We start from the raw sequence: 24,003 nt of genomic DNA, 5'->3' as shown, positions 1-24,003 counted from the left end.
GTTTCTAATAGCTTTGTGTTGTTTAGAATTGTCTTGGTTTCTAGATTTTGATGCGGAACATCAGGATTAACCTAAAACAATGACACATGCCCTGGAAGTACCCTGCAAATATTCCTGTACAAGAACAGTTCAGACCAGCCCCAAATAGTCCCTGCAGATAACAACAAAGCTATCTTCTTCCATGTTATCAAAGTCACATCTTGGTCTGCATTCCAAGTTGCTGAGGAACATCTCCTGCTGCTTGAAAGAAGTTTCTTCCAATGCCTAAATCCAAAGATCCCCTTCCCTCTTTCTTCTTTTTTTACTTTTTATTTTTTTTTAAACCCTGTGTATTGGCTCCAAGGCAGAAGAGTGGTAAGGGTAGGCAATGGGGATCAAGTGACTTGCCCAGGGTCACCCAGCTAGGAAGTGTCTGAGGTCACATTTGAACCTAGGACCTCCCGTCTCTAGGCCTGGCTCTCAATCCCCTTCCCTCTTTCTTAGAATACTATAAAGCCTATAACCACCTCCTCCTCCCCAGGCTTGGATCTATCCCAACCTGCACATGTGTATTTGTTTTCTCTCTCTTAAAGGAAATAAACAAAGCCACTGAGCACATTGTGGCTCTGTGGGTTTTCAGGGGACCAAGATAACTGGTCCTCTCTGGATAAGGGTTGACAAATAAAAACTAAATGATTTAGGCAAAATTTTAACAAAAGGGCCAGGAAAGTAATCACAGTTCAACTAAACCCTGCCAGTGCCAGAGCCATGTTCCAGTTAACAAAACAATTCAAGTTTTCTATTGATCTCCATGAGACTTTCAGCAGGTCCCTTTCCATCTCTGGGCCTGTTTCCTCAATTCAATTATGGAAAACCGTAATTGGACCTGCTTCACAGGGGTGAAAAGAAAAAAAAAGACCAACTGCAAAAAAACTCAAATACTACATATACTAAAGCATTTCTGAAAAATGATGACTGTAAAGTGTTAGTTTCTTGTCCAATGTCAGTTCCTGCAGGTGAGGTCAGCACTGAAGACGGAAACCGACATTTTCAAAGACATAACAAAGAATAGATTCCTCTAACCCAAAGAGTCTGCAGCCAACACTGCAAATATCCCCTTCTCTGCTCATTTATATTAGAAACCTGATTTTCCTTCTAGGCTTGGCTTCTGTTCTGAAAGAAGAAAGAAGTCACACACTTTTCCTGGGTCAATAAATCTGACAAAGCCATTATCCAAGGGGATTTTTTTAAAAAGGGATAAGAACCACAGAGCTTTTGGTAAATTATATTAGTTTGGTTCTCAAAGCTGGTTAATGCTGCTTTCCAGAGTATTAATTTCACTTATTCTGTTTGTTTGCCATACATTCTAATAATGCAGAAGTACATGGCCATAAATGAGGTCTTCCTATTTCCTGCATTTTAATCCTCCTTTTCTAATGAAGTAATGAAAAGGTCACTTTTAATCTCAATTTCTTTCTGTCTTCACATCCTCCCTAGGTCACTTCACCCAGAAAAGAATTGATTTGTACAGTAACTTTTAGATAGTCTCAACTTCCTGCCACAGGTACTGTATGTACAAAAGAACAAGGGCAAATATAGATTTCAAGTTAGAGCTAGAAGGGACTTTAAAGAATATCAAGTCTGACTCCTTCATGTTACAAATAAGTAAACAAGCTCAAAAGTTCAAAGAAACCTGTTCAGAGTCATATAATTATTAAATGGCTGAGGCAGAATTTGCACTCAGGTCTTCCCAAGAACAGGTGCCATGAATTATTTATACTACACTATATAGGCAGCTTATGAAATTGCCTGGTATTGAAATTGTAAAATTTAACTTTGGAATTTCAGGTGTGTGGTTTTCCTTGGGTGATGATCTTTTCAAGGTCAATCATTTTGGCTTTAATAAAATTCACGTGTTCTTTTTTTTTAATTTTTGTTTTTAAAACCCTTACCTTCCGTCTTAGAATCAATACTGGGTATTGGTTCTAAGGCAGAAGAGTGGTAAGGACTAGGCAATGGGGGTTAAGTGATTTGCCCAGGGTCACACAGCTGGGAAGTAATCTGAGGCCAGATTCGAACCCAGGACCTCCCATCTTTGGGCCTGGCTCTCAATCCACTGAGCTGCCCAGCTGCCCCCTATGTGTTCTTTTAAAGTTATTTCCTTTTGCTTTTCTTCTGCCAAGGTTTCTTCCACTTTCCTATTTTTTTTGGTGTCAGATTTGCCAAATATATAATTTTCTCTTCTTCTCTGGAAAGATTTTTTATTGTATATTCTAGGTTCTGTATTCTATTGTCTTCTTTAACAAGTATTTGTATTGAGAATTGAGAATTCTAATTTCTATCCTAATGTCTTTTTTTTAAAACCTTTACTTTCCATCTTGGTTCTGAGGCAGAAGAGTGGTAAGAGCTAGGCAAAGAGGGTTAAATGACTTGCCCAGGTCACATAGCTACCAAGTGTCTGAGGCCAGATTTGAACCCTCTCATCCCTAAACCTAGCTCTTACTCCACTGAGTCACCCAGTTGCTCCCCTCACTATCTCCTTTAAACAGTTTTATTTCTCTTTAGAATCATTCTAAAGTTTCTTATTGTTGTTCCATGTTCTGCTGGTAGTAGAGTGCCATTTTTATCAGGGATTTTTGGTACATTTTCCTGTTAAACATGCTATGGCCTCTTTGTGAGTTTTTACCCATGTTTTCTTTTGTCTTTAGAAGACTCTTAATCTCTGTTGATTTATCTACTTGGAAGCTAAACTAACACCTAGCCTCTTAGATTTTTTTTCCTTTCAGCATTTCTTGTGTCCCAGTCGCTTGTTTCTGTCTTCATACTAGTTCTTAGCTTTTTTCCTTTCTCTTCCACAGCTGCTGACATTCCCTCCTACCCCCCCAGCTGAAGTTGAGACACCTAGAATTCTAATAGTAAATTGTTTGGGAAAAAGACTAGTTCCAACAAGGTTTCTACTCCCCTTTCCCTAAAGCAAAAAAGTCCCTAAGAGAGGCATTCTTATTCTGGGGTCCAGGAGCTTTTTATTCACATTTTGATAACTACTGTTTTCAGCTATACCCACTACCAACCCTCTGGTCACCAATAAGACTAATGAAATCAGGATAGAAACTTAACGTAAAGCACTTTGCAAACTTTGAAGTACTATATAAAAGCAAGCTATTATTTTTCTGTCATAAACTCCAAGGTCAATCATAGTCTCTGGAACTATTAGTACCCTAGTACTCATCCAATGGTTCCAAGTTCCAATATGAACAGCTCTTTTGATATTCACCTATATTAGATCAAGGAGGTAGAAAATTCATTCCACAGCATGGAGTCCATGGTGATTCTTTCTCGTTCTAACTAAGTTAATTAGTTAGAATTGTTGGCTCCTGAGTACCAGCTAAGGCAAGTAAAAAGACTCAGATATTTGGGTTATTTCTCAAATTCGTTCCACCAAGAAGCTTTTTTTATTTTAAAAGGGTCAGAACTTTAAATTGGCAACTAAACTAAGAAAGAAAGTGCCATGGGAATATTCACTTTATCACTGGATTTTTATCTTTGTATTGGAATATCATAATAGAGTCTGACTAAAGAAGGAAGTCAAATGTGGGAAGGATTGGCTTAGAAATATTTGAAAGTATATTAATGAAAAGAAAAGTTTAACATAAGGCACCAAGTACTTAAGAGATAATTTCTGAATAAACAATCTTTAAAAAAAACCTCCAGCGCAAACAGATATATTTATCACTCTTATAGTTCTGTCATACAAAAAATAAATTAGTGACCCTTTTGGAACATATAACAAGCTATAAAAATCACTGTCTTTCCCTGTCGTCAGTTTTATAGACTTTTCCCAATAATGGGTTGAATCACAGCCTCAAACAGAGGATAATAAAATAATCATCATAAAAGTCAGAAGCAAACAATGTAAAGGAACAGAGTAAATGTCAAATAACTCTTACCACATTCAAAGAGGAAACCTATACATAGAAAAATTAAAGTAAAAAATAAAAAGAATAAAAAGGGTACCTGCACAGGGTAAGTCAAGAGTATCAAACCTTGGAAAGCTTCCCAGCCAAATGCAATAATAAAGAATTGACAATCCAGCCCATTAGGCCACCAAACTACAAGTAAAAAGTTGCCTTTTTGGTCAGGGTCTTTGAGCAATACACAGCTATGAGTGAGACTACTCAGGGCTCTAATTCATCAACAGAAGAACCAGCAGTCCATAGGCTACAGCTTTACTACTTCTTTCAAGTCCTATACTCAAAAGACTTTGATGAGAAAAAAAGCAAACAGATTTCTCTGCCTCTGCACATGAACAGATATATGCCCTTTCCTGGAATACCTGGCTCACATTCTATATATTTAATATTCAAACTCTCCAAGGTCCAGTTTAATCCTTTCCTCTTCATGAAACTATTTCTCACATGACCAAGCATACAGAAAGGATCCCTCCTTTCTCTTGCATCTGTCTAGATTCTATCGACATTACTGCTGCTAATCTCACACTTAGCAAATATCTGATATTGCTATATAACCTACCAATTCTCTTCCATTACATAGAAAGCTTCTTGAGGATACCACTATTTCCCATTCTTCAATGTTCATTGAATTTCACTCAATTCATCCATGTTCATAACCTTGTAGTCATCCTTGACCCTAACTACCATAGCAAATCAAATGCTTTTAAGCTCAGCAACTATTTTTAAATGAAGACTTTAATGGAATAAACACATTTAAAACACAGGAAATTTAAAACACATACATTAGAATGCTTACATTATGAAATGTATGAAGTCATATGTTTGTGTGTCCTTTGTATTTGGTACCTTTTTATAACCAGCACTTACTATGCCTATTTTCTAAAATCCATTTCACATATATATATGATCATTTGACAACTGGTACAGTTTCCCCTGTGAAATAAATTCTGTTCATACTGAGAGTGCTTAACAAAATATTATTTATCCTTAAATGTTTAGTTTAACCTAATGTTCTACCAAGAGAAGTTATCTAATTTGTAATACATAGATTTCTTGGTATCAGGCTATCTTGTTTGGTTTACAGTCTTAAGTGGCTCATCATAAATGAGGCAGTGAAAAGAATGAGAGTATGATCATTTTGAAGACTTACTTCTTCATGCCACAAATGTCTTATTGACCCTAACTCCAAAACATCCCACATCTACTCCCTTCTCTCCACTTACCCTTAGTTCAAGCCTCTTGCCCAGATCATTACAATATCCTTTTAATTGGCCTCTGGGCTTCCAGTTTCTTTCATTTCCAATCAATCATCCAAACACCTAAAAAATTGATATCTCTAAAGAATAGACATGAAGATTTCTCTATCCAAAAATCTTCAAAGGTTCCTTGCTGTCTCTAGTATAAAGTAAGGGAAAGAGAATATGCACTTATATAATTCCTACTGTGTTCCAGACATTATGCTAAAGAGATTTTTATAAACATTATCCCATTTAATCCTTACAACACCCCTGTGAGATAGGTGCTATTATTATCCTCATTTTATGGTTAAGGAAACTGAGGCAATCAGAGTTTAAGTGACTAATGTGGGGTCACAAAGCTAGAAAGTGTCTGAGACTGGATCTGAACTCTGGTCTTTCTGACTCCAGACTCAGAGCTTTATCCACTGCACCTTTATCTGCTTTAGGCTGTTTCAGGATATCTCATAACATCCTAAGCCTCTCAGAGTAACCCTTTTTCTTTTTTGACATGGATGATAAGTCAGAATCCAAAAATATTTTGATGTGTAAGTCATTAGACTGAATTTAAAGAAGAAAAAAGTGTAAAATTATATTTTAAAAAATACATTAAAAAATCAACTTCACAAGAATGAGATGGGAGGGTAGGGTTATTTGTCTGAAAAAGAGCTGGGAGGCTTAGTGGACTGCAAACTTAGTAAGAGTCAGTAATGAAAAAAAGGGATCTACCACGTATTGTGATAACCAACAAAGCTAAGATTCTCTTGAGCTTCAAGAGAAGCACAAGTTCAAGGAATAAGTAGTCAAGTCTCTCTGGACCCAGTCCTGTTCAGACTCCCATTCCACCAGAATACCACAGTTTAAAAATACTGGCTAGAGTGGAACTGCTTGTCAGCTCCAGGAGGGAGTGGGAGAAAAGAGTCGGTAGGGGAGATCATGAATCATGTAACCATAGAAAAATATTCTAGATAAAAAAGGAGGGAAAAATACACTGGTTAAGTAAACTAGAGGGTATTCAGGAGAGCAGATAGAGTGATGAAGAACTCAGAAATCAAGTCACATGAGAATGGGATAAGAGGAGCAAGAAAGCTTAGGCTAGAGAAAAGAAGGCTTGGAGGCACAGGAGTGAGGATATGGCAATAAGATAACTAGACTCGGGTCTTTTGTTGTCATATGGGAGAGGCAGAATCATGATGGCAGAGTAGCAAGAAGCTGTGAAAGGAGCTTTCCTCCACAAACTCTTCCAAAGAAATCTATAAAAATACATCAGGCCATACCTTAATGGGGAAGTGCAAAAATAGTCACAGTAAGTCATTTCTCCAGATCAGCTCAGCACAGAGAGGCAAACTGGCAGATCTGTGCATACAAGGGCCAAGAGTAAACAGGAGAAGCATGCTGTGCAGAAGACTCCAATGCCCAGGAAAAGGCTGCACACAAGGGCCAAGGAAAGTCCCAAACTCATTCTGACTTCACAGTGACAGGAGTTTGTTGCCCACCATTCAATTCTGTGTCACAGATTCAGAGCAGACTAAGAAGGGAACCTGCACAGGAAAGAGTGCAGGTTGTCCCCTTGTTGGGTAGGAAACCCTGGACAATTTATGGAGTAAGAAGGGCATTGAGAAGTCAGCAACAGAAATAGCATAGTTCAGACCTCAACTGCAGAACAGGATCTCACTTAAAAAACCTGTCTTAGCCTGCAGAGGAATAACCAGGGAGGAATTCTCAGACCAAAGGGTAGCCTAGAATTCAGCCTCTCTGATTCAACAGTTTTGTGGCTGGCTGATATGGGCTAGGTCCAACAGCATTTACTCTTGCTCTGACCCAAATCCTAGTCAAGAAGTTATAAAGCTCAGATCTAGGGAATGGCAATCAAATTTTTCCCTAAAATAGGCTATTCTGGGAGCCCTGAAACCCTCTGTTCCTACTATCTTGGAATAACAAAACATTCAATACCCCAAGAGAGAAACAAAATGACCAGTCCAAACCTTCACTTCAGCAGTGTGCCAGAGCCAAGCCCTAGCATCAAGTCTGAAGTCAGGAAGTAGGCTGGAAGAAAGAAGAAACCAAAAAGAACTTCATCATAATGAGTTATTATGGTGGCAGGGATGCTCAAGAAATAGAGCAGAAGAAAATGGCTCCAAAACATCTACAAGCATTACTTCAGAGAAAAAACATAACTTGGACACAAAGCTAAATAGAATTCCTGGAAGAGATGAAACAAGAATTTTTTAAAAGTTTAATTTTTTTTATAAATGAAGTGAGAGTGCTTAAGGAAAAAAATGGAAAGGAAATAAGGGCTATGGAAGAAAAAATTGGGAAAGAAATTCATAGCTTGGCACAAGAGGTACAAAACCTTGCCCAAGCAACAAATTCACTGAAAATAAGAATAGATCAAATAGAAGTTAACGACTCTACAAAGAAAAAAGAATTATCAAAAACAAAGTCAAAAGGCTAAAAAAAAGTAAAAGAAAATGTAAGGTCACATCATAGCAAAAACAACCAAACTGGAAAACAGCTTGAAGAGAAAAAATTTATGAACAACCAGACTATTTCAACATCATGTCTAGAAAAGTAGCCAAGACATTATACTTCAAGAAATCTTAAAAGTAGGGGCAGCTGGCTAGCTTAGTGGATTGAGAGTCAGGCCTAGAGACGAGGTCCTAGGTTCAAATCTTGCCTCAGACACTTCCCAGCTGTGTGACCCTGGGCAGGTCACTTGACCCCCATTGCCTACCCTTACAACTCTTCTGCCTTGGAGCCAATACACAGTATTAACTCCAAGACAGAAGGTAAGGGTTTAAAAAAAAATCTTAAAGGCAAAACACCACTGATCATTGGAATAGGATGAGTACAAAGCAGTTTGGCAAAAACTGGGCAAAGACCAACATCTCCCACCATATCCCAAGATAAAGCCAAAATGGGCACATTATTTAGATATAGTGATGTCAGAAATAAATTTCAGAAGCATAGAAAATACACCTGTCAGATTTATGGATGAGGGAAGAGTTTATCAAGTATCAAGAAGTCACAGTCAGGATCACAGACAATTTAGGAACCACCACTATAATGGAGCAAAGAACTTATAATATGATATTCCAGAAGACAAAGAATATAGGCTAGCAGCCAATAATAATATACTTAGCAAATTGAGTATAATACTAAAAAGGAGAAAGGAAACTTTTAGTAAAAGATAGGACTTCCAAGCATTCTTGATGAAAAGGGGAAGGGAGAAGGGCATAAGTATTTACATAGCACCTACTATATGCCAGGCACTGCTCTAAGCCCTTTTCTTAAAAACAAATATCATTTCATTTGATCTTCACAACAACCATTCCCTATTTTCTGAGTGAGGAAATTGAAGCAATCAGAAACTAAGTGATTTGCCCAGGAACACAGAGCTATTGTTATATAGCAGTATATACGTGTATATATATAAAACAATCTGAGGAAAAATTTGAACACAGGCCCAGCATTCTACCCATTGTGTCACTGAGGTTACCTCCAAAAAGCACTGAAAAGACCAGAGCTTTGGAGAAACTTTGAAGTTCAAACACAGGAGTAAAGAAAAACTCAAAAAGATAAGCATGAAGGAACAATGATAAAGGACTAAACAAGGATGAACTGATGAACTGTTTACTTTCAAATATGGGCAGATGATCCATATATGCCTTCTGAACCTCAGCAACAACAGGAATAGAAATCTAAAATGTCTTATTAGAATAACAAATGATCTGGAAAATAGATCCATGAGATATAATTTGAGAATTATTGGACTACCTGAAAACCATGATAAAAAAAAGAGCCTAGCCATCAAATTTCAAGAAATTATCAAGGAAAACTTCCCTGATATTCTTGTACAAGAGGATAAAATAGAAATTGGAAGAATCCACCAATCACATTCTGAAAGAGATTTTAAAATGAAAACTCCCAAAATATTACAGTCAAATTCCAGAGCTCCTAGCTCAAGGAGAAAATACTGTTAAGTAGCCAGAAAGAAACAATTCAAATACTGTGGAGTCACAGTCAGGATAACACAAAATTTGTCAATTTACTTATTAAAGTATCTGAGAGCTTGGAATGTGATATTCCAGAAGGCAAAGGAGCTAGAGATTACAATAAAAAATCACCTACCCAGGAAAACTGAGTATAATCCTTTAGGGGGGGGGAAATGGATATTTAACAAAAAGAGGACTTTTGAGTATTTCTGATAAAAACTTCACAACTGAACAGAAAATCTGAGTCTCAAATTCAAAAGCAGAAAAGAGAAGGAAAAAAAGGGACTTAATGAGATTAAACTGTTTCTATTCCTACACAGGAAAGGGATACTTATAACTCTTAAGAACTATATCACTATTAGAGCAGTTAGAAGACATATACATAGACAGTGGATGTAAATAGATTATGATGGGATGATTTCCAAAAAGCAAAATTAAGAGATTAGAAAGAAGATGGTACTAGGAGAAGAGGGAAGGGAGAGGAAGAATAAGATAAATTATCTCACATTAAGAAACACAAAAGAGCAATTCTGGTGGAAGGGGAGATAAGGCAGACAGCACTAGAACCATATTCTCATAGGAATTGGCTCAAAGAAGGAATAACATATAAACTCAGTTGGGTATAGGATCTATCTTATCCTATCCAGAAATTGTAGGGAAGGTGGATAAGAGGAGCAGGGGATAGAGGGAGAAGGGAGGGCAGATTGCAGGAGGTGGTGATCAGAAGCAAAACACTTGTGAGGAGGGACAAGGTGAAAAAAAAAGAGAGGAGGATAAATAGGAGGACAATAGGATGGAGGAGAACATAGTAATCATAATTGAATGGGATAAACTTACCCATAAAATGCAAACGGATAGCAAAATGGATTTAAAAACACAATCCTACAGCATGTTGTTTATAAGAAATACATGTGAAGCAGGAGATGCACCCAGAATAAAAGTAAGGGGCTGGACTAGAACCCCTTAAGCTTCAGCTAAAATAAGAAACAAGGGGGTAGCAATTATGTTCTCACATAAAGCAAAAGCAAAAATTTATATAATTAAAATAAATAAGAAAGGACACTACATCTTGATAAAAAGCACCATAGACAAAGAAGTTAGTATCAATACAAAAAATATATGCACCAAATGACATGGCATCCAAACTTTTAAAGGAGGAGCTAAGTGAGTTATGTGAGGAAATAGATAATAAAACTATATTAGCGAAAGACCTCAACTTTCCCCTCTCAGAACTAGGTAAATCTAGCCAAAAAAATAAACAAGATGTTAAGGGGATGAATAGAATTTTGGAAAAGTTAGACCTCTGAAGATACGATAGATAAATGGAGAAAACTAAATGGGAATAGAAAGGAATATACTTTTCTCTCAGTGTTACATGGCACCTACATGTATTATGTATTTATGTATTAGAACATTAAAAACTTCACAACTAAATGCAAAAAAGCAGAATTACTAAATGCATCATTTTCAGATCATAATGCAATAAAAATTACATTCAATAAAGGGCTATGGGAAGATAAATAAAAAATTAGAGACTAAATAATTATATCCTAAAAAATGAGTGAGTCAAAGAACAAATCATGGAAAAAATCATTTCATTAAAGAGAATGAAAACAATGAAGCAAAATACCAAAATTTATAGTATACTGCCAAAACAGTACTATGGGGAAAATTTCTCTCTAAATGCTTACATCAATTTTTTTTAAAAGCAGATCTTTCCAACAAACCCTAACTAAAATAACAATGTCTATGGAATTTAATACTTCACAAAGTGCTTTCCTCACAATTTTGAGACGTAGGTATTAAACGGACTCCTGAGCTGTTCCTGGTTGGTTATACCTATGCCAAGGAGTATGACCATCTTCATTTTACAGGTAAAGAAATAGTCAGAAAGATGAAATAATTTGCCTACAATCATGTGCCTAAAGACCCAGTCTTATCTAGCTGCCTCTCACAAAAAGGCCTACCCCTGCCCTACAGAGATTCAGAGTAGCACAAACAAGGCCAAGGGCTCTCATCTAGCCCTACCCTCATTTAGTAACAACTGAGCTCCTTCCTATTCCCCCATACACAAAAAAATGAGTGTAGAAGTGGAACAGTTTGGCAGATGAGGGCAGAAAGGCTGTTAATTTCCTTTACCCTGTATTAAATGTTTTCTGGGTAGAATGCAATAACAAAACACCTAAAGGCTACAATTTCTCATCCCTTGATAATTCTCCAATCTGTCCCCCACTTTCTCCCACCTAACCCTCCTTACTTGTCCCGCATCTCCTTTAACCCTCAGAAGCTAGTTCTTTTCAGCCAATTATAAGTTATAGTGGCCAATTCTCATTGGACTTTTAGGCCTTTTAGGACTTTTAAGCTAGAAGAGACCTTAGGTGATCATCAAATCTAGGTTCCTAATTTTATTCTAGCAGAGGTTCTTCTGCCTAAGCATCTGCAAGTCAGATCACTGCAGCTACAAACACCAACTAATATCAGAGGCTTCTATCCTAAAGATCTTCTCTGCATTTATAGACCTAGTGACTCACATAGTACCCAGCACATAGTAAGAACACAATAAAGTTTGTTGATTAGCCATTTACAATTCTTTTCTACTAAGTCAGTAGAACCAGACTTCAGTGTGCCCATCTATTAAAAACACAGTCTCTGGTCCTCAGTCACTTAGCCGCATGGCCTCCCATCACTGACAATTGCACACATACCACAGACTACTCTTCTCAAATCAAACCTGGCCCAGGTCACCTAAAATCACAGAACTGGTGAATGACAGATGTGAAAGCCGCAGGAGGGATCATCTAGTCCAGTGATTCCCAAAGTGGACGCCACCGCCCCCTGTTGGGTGCTGCAGCAATCCAGGGAGGCAGTGATGGCCATAGGTACATTTATCTTTCCTATTAATTGCTATTCAAATTTTAAAAAAATTAATTTCCTGGGGCGCTAAAAGGGGTGGTAGGCCAAAAAAGTTTGGGAACCACTGATCTAGCCTAACCTACTCATCTGTATAGATGAAGAGCTTTAGGCCAGAGAGATTAAGTAACTTGCCCATTTTGCTGCCAATAAGCTCAAAAGCCAGGACTTGAGCCTGTGGCTCATCCTTTGCTCAGTGCTCTTTCCACAATACAGCTGCATCTTAGAACCATAGGCTATCCGAGATAGAAGGACACACAACTGAGTAGAGATCATCAAGTCCAATTGCCTCATTTTACAAATGAGGAGACCAGGGTACTGCAAGGGAGTGGCAGAATGAGAGCTGTTTGAAAAAGAATGGCAATTTTAGGGCCAGCTCTGTCATTAACTCATTTCTCACTTGTTAGATGAGAAGTTTGGACCAGCTCTCTGAGATTGTCCGCAACTCTCAAATTCTATGACTGTATGAAGTCCCTGACCCCATATCCCATAGCTAGTTAGTGGCAGGACTAGAATTAGTCAGTCTCCTCATCCAGGGCTCATTCCCTAGGTAGGAGCTGATTACAAGAGAGAAATAAAAGAAGATTTAAAAATCTCTTACAGTGAACAAGATTTTTATGACCAAAATGAGGCTTCTCAACTAAAAACAAAAACCCGTGGGAGAGAACACTAGAAAATCAGCACTCACCAGCTGTGCTGATCTCTGCTTCTCCTGGTTTGTGCCACTCTTTTCCCGTGGAAGGGATGACTTCAGGTGCTCCCTGGCCACCTCCCTTTCTCTCTTCGCCAGCTGAAGCAGCTCTTCCTGGACCATAGCCTGTTCCTGTTCATATCTGTACCAAGAAAGAATGATGGGATAGATGCAGAGGCAATGACTGGCAAGATTCAGCAAGGGACTCTGCACACTGCTGTGGGCTAGCAATGTGGGGATGGGATTGTCTGGCAAGAGAATTCTGCAACATGGAAGAAGGCCTATATCCTGGAGCAGGGTTCTAAAAGGGAGGCATGACTAAGGCAACATTTGGCTCTGGAGGGCAGTTCTGTTCTACTAGTTAATAGTCTTTAAACCTATGAATTGAAAACATACCCCATCCCATGCTGATAACCCTATCTTCTGGTATTGGAAACATTAACAATGACATTCAGGAAAGAGGCCCACATGCCATTCCACATTACATACTTCAGGGAAAAAAGACAATTGTGTGTGTGCATAACATGAGAGAACATAAATATGCCAATACAAGAATCCAAGAGTTTCAATCCTTCATCAGTCAGAAAGCAATACTAAAGCCAGGAAGGCAAAGATTGATGGCCCCAATTTTTCCACTTGGCACTATTTCCCTCAGTTTAGAATACAGGAACTTGAATGTTTCAGATGCCGTCAGTACCTTTACTCCAAAGTTTAATTATTCAGATTCAGAATGAATGGAAATTATTCCTGCTGGTGATGGATTGATAAGACCAGGGTTAAGAGATATGGTCTCTGGTATACAGAAAAAGTATATCACTTAAAATAAGGGTTAAACCCTTGGACTTAGCTCCTGTAGCATGTTCCTAGCCTGGATCTCGTTAGCCAATCTCTCTCCCTCTTTCTTTCTCTCTCTCGTTAGCCAGAAGAAAAATAAGCCTCCAAAACAAAAGGTCAATCAAAAATTTCTTGTTATGAGAGTCATCAACATCATTAGGCTAATAAGGTACTGGAAACCAGGCTTGATTCAACCAGTTACAAAGTACAGTGGAAGGATTTTTATGCTTGGGCACAGTCCAGTCCTGACTTCTTCCCTTTTGTTCTTCCAAAATTACTCCTACAAGGCATTTAAATGTTGTCTCTACTTAACCTTCTATAGAGCATCAGGTCTCTTTAAAGGATTTTTAAAAATCATTATTAGAATGATTACTTATGTATAAATGTTTGATTCTCACTTTCTCTAAATTTTTTTAGTTCTATAAATAATTTTTTCTAACCCCAAATGAACACTGTCCTCTGGAAAAGACAGACTCTCAGAATAAAAGAAATGCTGCTGGACCTAGCCAAAGGCCTATAGAAAGATTTCCCTCACAAAGAAGAGGAAATAAAGGCTTGGGATGCATTTCTGTCTGACACAAAGCAGGAAGATCTCCAGAGAAAGAGAAGAATACACTCCAAAGGAAAAGAAGTGCCATCAACCAACAAGAATTTATTCAGCACTTACTATGTGCAAGACACTGAGAACCCAAAAATAAAAGTAAGACAAAATCTATTCACAGGAAGTTTATATTTTGATAGGGAAGACAAATACATTTATAGTATATACAGAATAAATAGAAAGAGAATAAATGCCAATAAATACAAAGTAGCTAATTACACAGTGTCTAGGAGGGAAGGGGCATCAGAAAAGCTTCATGCAGGACATGATGCTTGAGCTGGGTTCTGAAGTAAAAGAAAGATTCTATCAAGTAGAGGTAGGGAGGAAATGCCTTTAAAGCACAGTGGGGACCAATGCAAAAAAATAAATATAAAAATAAATTGCTGTGTCATGTGTGAAGAACAGTGATAAGGCCAGTTTTCCTGGACCACACAGTATGGGAAGGGGGAGTAATATACAATGAGGCTAGAAAAATCATCTGGGCAAGTTTGAGAAGGGCTCGGAAATCTAAACAAGTGGGTTTATATTTTGTCCTAGAGAGAACTGGAAGCCATTAGAGCCTAGTGAGTAGGGGAATGACAAGAGAGACCTGCACTTAAGGAAAATCAGTTTGATAATTATGTGAAGGATGACCTGCAGTAGATAAACAATTAGGAAACCTGTAATAATTGAGACAAGAGGTGATTAAGGTGGTAGCTATGTGAGTACAGAGAAGGGGTCCAATATGAGAGAGGTTGTAGAGGTATAAGCTAAAAGATTTGGCAACTGGTAGACATATTGTTTGAATAAGAGTAAAGAATTAAGGATAAAACAGATCATAAGTCTGAGAAAACTGGAAGAGTGATAGTACCTTCAACAGAAAGTGTGGTAGTTTTTAGGAAAAATGTCAGAGGAAAAACTGGATGGATATATAGATCTGAGAATCATTTCCATAGAGCTGCTAACTAAACCCATGTAAGCTGATGAAATAGCCAAGAGAGTATATCAAGAAGACTCATTACAAAACTTTTGAGGAACACTCAGAATTAGGGGGCATGATATGGATGATGAGCCACTAAAGGAAACTGAAAAGGAGTGGTCAGATAGGTAGAATGAGAACCAAGGGAGAACAGTATTGTGAAATCTCAGAAAGGAAAGAGTATCCAGGAGGAGAAGGTGGTAAACAGTGTCAAATATAAAGTCAAGTAGGATGAAAACAATAAGAGAGCAATGGGATGGTAGCTTGAGGGAATAGTAGGCTCTAGTGAAGGATTTTTCTAAGAATGGTAGAGAGTCAGGTATGTTTGAAAGCAGTAAGCAAGAATGTAGTTGCAAGTGAAAAGCTGAAGATTCGTGACTGAGAGGATAACTGGGAGAGAGCATTCTGCCAGAAAACTCAGAAGTTGGAAATAAAAGCATATGCCAAGAAATAGGCTTTGGAGAAGGCCCACCCAACTCTTTGCCAGAGACTTAAGAAAGAGAGCAAGTAAGCAATGACACTAAAGGATTTTGAGATGAAGAGAAGGGAAGAAGAGTGAGCTTATGTTAAATGACCTCAATTTTTCTTCTGTAAAACAAGAGGTAAAGAACTTAGCTGATAGTATGGGAATATAAAGAAGTAGATGCGGGAAGAATAAGGAGAAAGGAAGTCTGGAATACTTTGTAAGAGAAGTGAAACAGTGAATCAATTAGGGAAAATAGCCAAGAGTGTCGGTCATGCCTGTAATCCACAGGGAGGCTATACCAGTGGCACTCTTGAGCTTGGGATTTTTCAGCTGCAATAGCACTAAAGCTGACTGAGTATCTACGTTACATCTAGCACAAAGATGGTGAACCCTTGGGAGCTGGAGGCTACTAGGGTGCCAAAGGAGAAACTAATTCACCTAGGTTAGAAATGCAGCAGGTCAAAGCTTCTGTGCAATGAGATGGGGCCCATGAATCCCCAGACTGAAAGAGGTAAGGAGACCAAGACTCAAAATAATAATAATGATGATAATAATAATATTAATAATAATAATAAACTTGGAAAAGAATGAAAGGATTGCCTTGCTACAGTAAGCACCCAGTTGGATAATGAATTTGTAATTTTGTCGGCATGTGTGCTTGTCTTCCTTCAACTCTATTCAGTAGCATATGAGTAAGAACAGAGGAGGCAAACAGTAGAAGTAATCCAAGGCAGGGGTACTGCAAGGGATGAACACCAATAGGATAAGAAGAAAGGAATTAAAAAACTGATACTGTGGGTGCCCCTCCCCCCCTTTAGAGAACTGGGTTGAGGACCAAAGGGTTTACATGTCCTTACCTCCTGTATAGATCCTCTTCTGCTTCAGAGGGCTGCCTGTTACTCTGGTTCTCAGCTTTGGGTGGTTTAGGGTCTATAAGAGTTAGAACACAAAGGGTCAATTATCAAAGAGAAGGCAAACCAATAAAAGACACACAGAGGTACACTAATATCTCAGAAAGCTCTTGGAAGGGGATTGGGAACTGAAATTCCCCAAACCACTTCCCTCTCATTCTCCTACCCAATGACTTCTGCCACACCTCCTGCTTCCCCATTCCATTTAGAATTCTCCAGCCCTGTCTGGTAGGTCTCCTAAATAATAATTAAGTAAAATTCCTCACAACACTTCCCTTCTTCCATGCTGTGATTTACCAACAAGAACAAATCATCTCTGCAACCAGACATCCCAAAGTCATTTTAATATCTTCAACTGCTATGAAATCTGAGTCTTTTACTGACCAAATCCCAAGGACCTCAGAAGCATAAGAATATCAAACTAGATCATTCCTTTGATTCACCTAACCATGTATCTATTTCTGTCCAGGACACCAATTGATGGATTATGAAAGGCCTATCCACCAGGATGGCAACTTCAAAGGTTGAAGCTATACTGTAAACATTCTAGTTTCCTTAAAATGGCCCATTACTGATTTATTATCATGACTTTATTTAGACCCTTCTTGATCCTACTTAAATTTTCAGCCTGCTCTATTTCTTGGAGGAAGTGAGTTTCATAAATTTACTCCTGTCTTTGTAAAATATAGTATTGTCTTTTATTTCTCTCTTTCTCGTTTTAAGAGGTAGCCTCTCACTCAAGAGTTCTGAGATTGAATAAATAAATCCATGTTTATCCAGGGAAGGCAATTGCTGTGACATAAGAAAAATCCTAAAGTTGGAATTAAGATGACCCAGATTTGAACTGACTCTGATACATTTACAAACTTTGTGACAATGACAGTAATTTCAGGAGGCCTTCATTTCCCCACCTATAAAATAGGGATAATAATACTTGTACTATGTAATTCACAGGATTATTGACTTCCCAAATTGAAGTCCTAGTTGTTTTTTTTTTAGTCTGCCTTCATAGGGCAATCCCTCCACCTACTTGACCACATTAATTGCCCTCCACTGGCTCATGACTTCCCAAATTGAAGTCCTAGTTGTTTTTTTTCAGTCTGCCTTCATAGGGCAATCCCTCCACCTACTTGACCACATTAATTGCCCTCCACTGGACATCCTTCAGTTCTATTAGGGTTTTCTTGACACTCAACAACTAGAACAGCATGAATTATTCCAAAGACATAAGTAAGGGTAAGACAGCATTTGATTTTGCTCTTTATCTTAAGCGATAATGAATTTGGTAACTTGATCATTCAATCCTCCATGGATTTCCTCCCAGAATTAACCATCCCCTAACATGCATCCTTAAACCAACTTTCACAGGTTATAAACTAGGTTGCCATGCTCTTTACTGAGAGGAGGAGAAACCTTAATAGAATCTCTATAGCAATGTTGCTATTCCAATTTCATGTGAAAAAAAAAACATACTAGCTTTTAATTTGGCAGAAATGGTTTTCATTTCTTTTCATAAAATGAAAGATTAACTGATTAAGGAAACATCAAAACTGCTTTAACTTTGAAATCAATACATTAAATTCTGTAGTCAATTTCAAAATATAAATTTATATACAGCATTTCCCTTCATGAATTCTGTTAGGAAACTGCAAGTAAAATACACACCCATTCAATAAAAAAGCAAAATATTTTGTTACAACAAAAATTGAATAATTAATAGCAAAATAAACAAATCTTCAAGTTGTTAAATGTGCCATGGGAACAAAATCCTCCCTATTCCTACAGAAGGTATAACTAGTAGACATGAGTCTCTAGCAATTGTCTTTTTTTGTCCCAAATTTACCTTTTTCAAATTTGAAGGGGTAACTACTAAGTCATTTCAGATCTCTATGGGAGATGCCATCATGTAGTGGAAGAAGTACCAAGTTAGGAAACAGAGGTTTGTATCTTGGCTCTGATACTAGCTGCATGAAGACTGGCAACTCACTTATCTTAACTGAGGCCCAATTTTCTCATCTATGTAATGGATAAAATAAGATTTGCATTACTTACTTCATAAGGTTGTTGCAAAGAAAACACTTTGTAAAAAAGAAAGGGCTACATAAATATGAATTATTATGATGATTGCCTAGTATATACTACATAGGGTAGTTGTGAGGAACAAATAATGTCAACTATTATTATGCTCCCAAGGATTATGTCTTATGTATCTCTGTATTTCCCACAAATCCTAGAATAGGCTATTATACACAGTAGTCACTAAATAAGTGTTTGTTTGGTTCTCCCTAGGTCTCTGGGTACCATAATTCCATGATTTAGTATAGTCTCTAAGCAAACTTCCCAAAACACTAGGGGAGATATGAAGATGTACCAAACACAATTTCTGCTCTCAAAGAGCATAATATCAAGCAGGAAAAACAAGACATGTGCAAAGACAATTATAGTACAAGGTAGCATGTAGCATGTACTCTATATATTACAGTTGTTGTAGTGCTCTGGTAGTTATTCAGTGAGCAAGGGGCTTCCCTTCTGAAGTGGGGCTGCTCTATTGTCAATCAAAAACACAAACAACAGTTGGAGAAAGCTGGGTGGCTCAGTGGATTGAGAGCCAAGCCTAGAGACGGGAGGTCCTGGGTTCAATTCTGGCCTCGGACACATCATAGCTGTGTGACACTGGATAAGTCGCTTAACCATCACTGTCTAGGAATTACCACCCTTCTCTCTTGGAACCAACACAGTACTGATTCCAAGACAGAAGGTAAGGGTTAGAAAATAAAATAACTTTTGGGTATACCTGGCTTGAAATAAAATATGAATTTCTATAAATTGGCTTTCTCAATTCTGGCTCTGCTACATGTTAGCTGTGTGGCTTTGGATAAGTTATTTGACCACTTGGGGCCTCAGTAAAATGAGTAGATGCTTTCCTTTGGTTCTTATTAAAAGTCAACACTTGGAAAAAGCTCATGTAACTAACTGTTATATTTTGGAGAGAATATGGTAAAAGACCATTTAGCTACAAAGTTCCAATCAAGACCAACTAAAGTCCAAGGAAACAAGGAATACTGAATAAAACATTAATATAATGCAGTATATAGTGAAAAAAAAATACTGAGTAATCAAAAGTCAAAGGTTCTAGTTCTGGTAACATTTCCCACTCTGGATCTCAGGAGGGATTGGACTAAATGATCTTCAAGGTCTCTTTCACTCCTAACATTTTTCTATTTTCTGAGTATCTGCCAGGGGCAGTAAAATATAAAGGAAAAATAACCTATCCATGGAAGCCTGGGAAAGAATTGTGACTTCATGGTAGTTAGACTTTGAACACTAGGAACTAGGGAATGTTGCCAAGCAGAGACTATGATGCCACTGATTAGAATGCAATCCTATCAAAAACAATATTAAAAAAATAATAATAATAATAAAATTCATCCCATTCTAGTGATAGCCTTATAATGACTAACTGTACTGGCAGTGCCCCATGTAGAGACCCCAAAAGCTTAGAGACAAGTATCTGCCTTCAATTATGGAAATAATGTTATCCTATCTACTTTTTACAGAAAGAATTTAAGACAGATTAAGGGAAGGAAGTTTGACCAAAATCACATAGAGCAGTGACAGGCAAACTTTTTAAAGAGGGGGCCAAAGAAAAGGAAATGCTCATCTGTCAGTTTGTTTCTAAGGCAACTCTTTTGAAGTTTCATTGTATTGTACCCTACTCACTGTATTCATCAGATTAGGAATAATGTGGCATAGCAGGATAGAACATTTCAGGAAGTCCCATCAGGCCCTCGGGCAGTAGTTTGCCCATCACTGACATAGAGGCACATTAACACAAAAATTTCTCTATTCTTCACCAAGAAGCAAGATTCCACCATACATTTAAAGTAAAAAAATCCCATACTCTCTAGTGATAAATATTAAACCCATAATCACATAAATTTGGGGATTTCCTCTAATGAAGCAAATCACAACCTGCTTAATCTGTGTTACTCTCATTCGGGTCCTCTAAAAAGGGGGTTTACCTGGGGTATCTTCCTTATTTTCTCTAAATATCTCAAAGGTATCAGTGGATGTCTACTTGTCATACACCCCCCTCCTGCCATATAAGCAACCCATATTATCTATTATGCAATTTGTTGATAACACTCTTTAATCCTATTCTTCTTTGGAGTTCCTCATTGGTCATATCCCATAGCCTGTTCAAACCCACTATGTGCCTCTCCATTGCCTTCTATGTGATTATTCATGTCTAGTTATCTGAAGGAAGTGACATTCTATGTCTTAAAGCCATAAAACAATACCAGTAAAATTTTTGTATTGAAAAGACTAGCCTTTGCATTCTAGAGATGCTTAAGGTCAGAAAAAGAACTCTGAAAAGTGATGAAGAAGGGATAGAGTACCCAAAAAGCTGAGGACACAAACCATCCAAATTTGTGTTCAATGTTACTAATGTATAATGTGTAATCACTCTTTTTTTTCCCGTTTCGCTAGGATTTCCCAGTAATCTACCTTACCTGTCCTAGGACGCTTTGACTTGCCTTCAGGAGAGCCAAATGCAAAAGATGAAGCATGAGACAATGAAGGAGGTGATGAAGCATGAGGTTGTGAAGCAGCAGGTGGTGAAGTAGATGTCGAAGCAGGAGGTGGTGATGCAGGAGATGGTTGCTGCACCCTTGATGATGCAGAGGAGTCCTTCATGCGGTTTACTACATCTTCAGAGAGCTACCAGGGGAAAAGCAAGGAGAGGGGGACAGAAGAAAGGGGGACAGTTAAAGAATAGTTATCACAAAGACCTTACCTCCCCCAAATGGAGTGTAGGCAACACTCTTTCTGTTTCATAACCATTGGCATAATGGTTGTCAGGAATGTAGCTCACAAGTTCTCAGGAAAAACTGTAGATCAAAGTTCAATTCAGTTGGAAATCATTTATTAGGTGCTCATTCTATCAAACCTTCTGAAAACTCCATGATGGTTAAACTCTGCTTTATGTGAGTCTCTTCAGCTCACATTTTTTCTATCTTCTGGCACTTAGAGAAGCCTCAGAAAGTCACAGCTCTTTGGAGCCCATCTCCCAGCTCTAACTGCCCCCCTTTATTTCATGCCTTGACACCTGGAGGCTAGAACAAAAAGGAGGTAAACTCCCTGATTCTCCCTCCACTTCTAGAATGTCCCTTTTACTTCCAAGGTCCCTTTACCACCAGCACTCAGCAACCTCTCCTTAGTGATTCATTCATCCAAATCTAACACTTGGTCTAGATCTTTATTTGTTATAATTTATTTATCTAGGTCTTCTTTCCCAAGAAGTTCAACACATGGCTCAAAATTATACTATCTACCTTAACTCCTGTTCATCAATACACTCAGTTCTCAAGACCTATATCTTTATTTCAAGAAAATATTCTAACAAGATAAATTGTGGAAGTAACAATGATAGCACTTGGCAACTGAATATGAGGGGTGAGTGTGGAGGAAAGTTGTTAAATTACTCCTGAGAACCTATGTGATTGAAAAGGTTGAGTCTAGAAGATGAAGATGCCAAAAGGCTGCTGGTGATATGGCACTACAGTTCAGAAGAGAAGTTAGGGTTGAATATATACATCTGGGAACTGTCTGCAGTGAGGTAATAAGCCCATGGGAGCTGATGAGATCAACAAGACAGTAGGGAGAAGTAGGTCCATAGGAGAATCTTAGAGTGCACCCACTCACAGGGAAGGCTCAAGAATGATTATTTAACAAACTGAGAATGAGGGGTCAAACAGCTTGAAAGACTGACAAGGAAAAAGGTATCAGACAAGAAGTTCAAAATCTTCTTCTTCTGAGAGATAGAACATGTGAAAGTTAAGGGAATTCAATATAAATTTAAGAAGATTAGAGCATTAACAATTATCAATCAACAAGCATCTAAGGCAGGGGTTGGCAACGTATGGCTCTCGAGTCATATCTGGCTCCACCTCCCCACCGGCCAGTCCAGGCAGAGCCCCAGGATATGCCCCAGGGGGCCCTTCAGCCCCCGCCCATATTCCAGTGCCTTCCAGCCTCCATCCTCCTCCTTACACAGGTGGTTTTTGGCTCTCACGGCCAAAAAGGTTGCCAACTGTTGATCTAAGGTGTTCTACTGCCCACATACCTAACTTTTAAACTAGCCTGAATATAATCAAGAAATCCAATCAGAAACTATAGTAAGTGGCTTTTTCCACTCCAGAAATGCACAAAAAGTCAGTCAGGTTCCTTCCATTCCTCCTTTCCCAAGTAAAGCCAGCCCTTAGGAGAGCCTTCCAGCAGAGAAAGAAGCTGACAAGCAGAATACTTTTGAAAATAACACCAAAAATTTGTTAAATACTTTTTCTTTTAAAGTAAGCAACATAAATAGATTCCATTTCATAATCATCTTTCTGTGCTCTGAATATAAAAATCCTGTCTTTTTTATGTTCTATAAAGTGTTTAAATAATACATACTAAATAAATACAAAGTAGTACACTGGCAAGAATCTATAAAGACTTTCTGCCAAAGGCAGTGCTTGAGCTCAGTCTTGAAGGAAACTAGAGCTTCCAAGAGATGGAGGCGACGAAGAAGTGAAGAAGGCACGGGGGACAGTCAATGCAAAAGAATGGAGACAGGAGATAGCCTGTCATATGCAGAACAAGTAGGCCAGTGTGGCTAGATTGCAGAGAGCAAAAGAGGAGAAATGTGTAAGAAGACTAGAAAGGTAAGAAGGGGCCAGGCATTTAAAAGCTTTAAATGGCAAATAGAAAAAATTTATATTTGACCCTAGAAGCAACAGGAACTAGAGGAGAGAAGGAAATTTTAAAAAGATTTCCTAGAGGAGGCCTCAGTTGAAACCTAAAGGAAGCTAAGGATCCTAAGAGGCAGAGATAAAGTAGGGGTGTACTTAGGCATGGAGTCCGCCTGTGTAAAAGAGAGGAGGTGAGAGATGGAACTCTATGTTTGGGGAAGAGCTAATAGATTATTCAAACTAGAAAGAAAGGTACTAGAAAGAATTTAGCAAGAAATAAGTCTGGAAAGAACTCAGGGATTGAATAACCCCTCCTCCTCTAGAAGAACTGAATGCTTCTGGACAAAGTTAAAAAAGATGAAGGCATCTACTACAAAAGTATATTACCTAACCACCTACTTTACCTGAGGAAAAACATCTTCCCCCACCATAAACCTAAAAATCCCTCTGTATTATCTCTACTCTCTTCTTTCCTTCAGTCTTTGAGAAAGGAAGAAGTGGTCATTTTCCTTACTAAGGCCAAACTCCATCTACTTTTGGATACCTCTAATTTAAGTTTATTCCTGACACTGAGCCTACATTTACCTCTTTGCAGCATATATCCAGTGCTCCAGAACATCCCCACTGGAGCCAAAGAGAACAAATCCAATTCCTTCTTCACACAGTCCTTCTAATACTTGAAGACAGTTTTCATGGCCTCATTCCCCTCCCCAAAACC

General features: G+C 38.1%; 1 protein-coding gene across 2 annotated transcripts in view; it reads right to left on the bottom strand.

Moving 5' to 3' along the window:
* Positions 1 to 24,003, bottom strand: part of CHCHD6 (coiled-coil-helix-coiled-coil-helix domain containing 6) — a 338,099-nt gene that overhangs the window by 289,494 nt on the left and 24,602 nt on the right. For both annotated transcript variants that reach the window (XM_044668582.1, XM_044668653.1), the window contains exons 2-4: positions 21,066 to 21,273; positions 16,498 to 16,570; positions 12,779 to 12,923 (exon numbers count right to left, since the gene is read on the bottom strand). In XM_044668582.1, coding sequence (XP_044524517.1) covers positions 12,779 to 12,923; positions 16,498 to 16,570; positions 21,066 to 21,273 — 426 coding nt within the window. The remainder of the gene's footprint in view (positions 1 to 12,778; positions 12,924 to 16,497; positions 16,571 to 21,065; positions 21,274 to 24,003) is intronic.

Source organism: Gracilinanus agilis, chromosome 1 (assembly GCF_016433145.1).
Source record: "Gracilinanus agilis isolate LMUSP501 chromosome 1, AgileGrace, whole genome shotgun sequence".
Lineage (NCBI taxonomy): Eukaryota > Metazoa > Chordata > Mammalia > Didelphimorphia > Didelphidae > Gracilinanus > Gracilinanus agilis.
The sequence above is the reverse complement of the archived record's forward strand: the minus strand, read 5'-3'. Positions and strand labels throughout refer to the sequence as shown.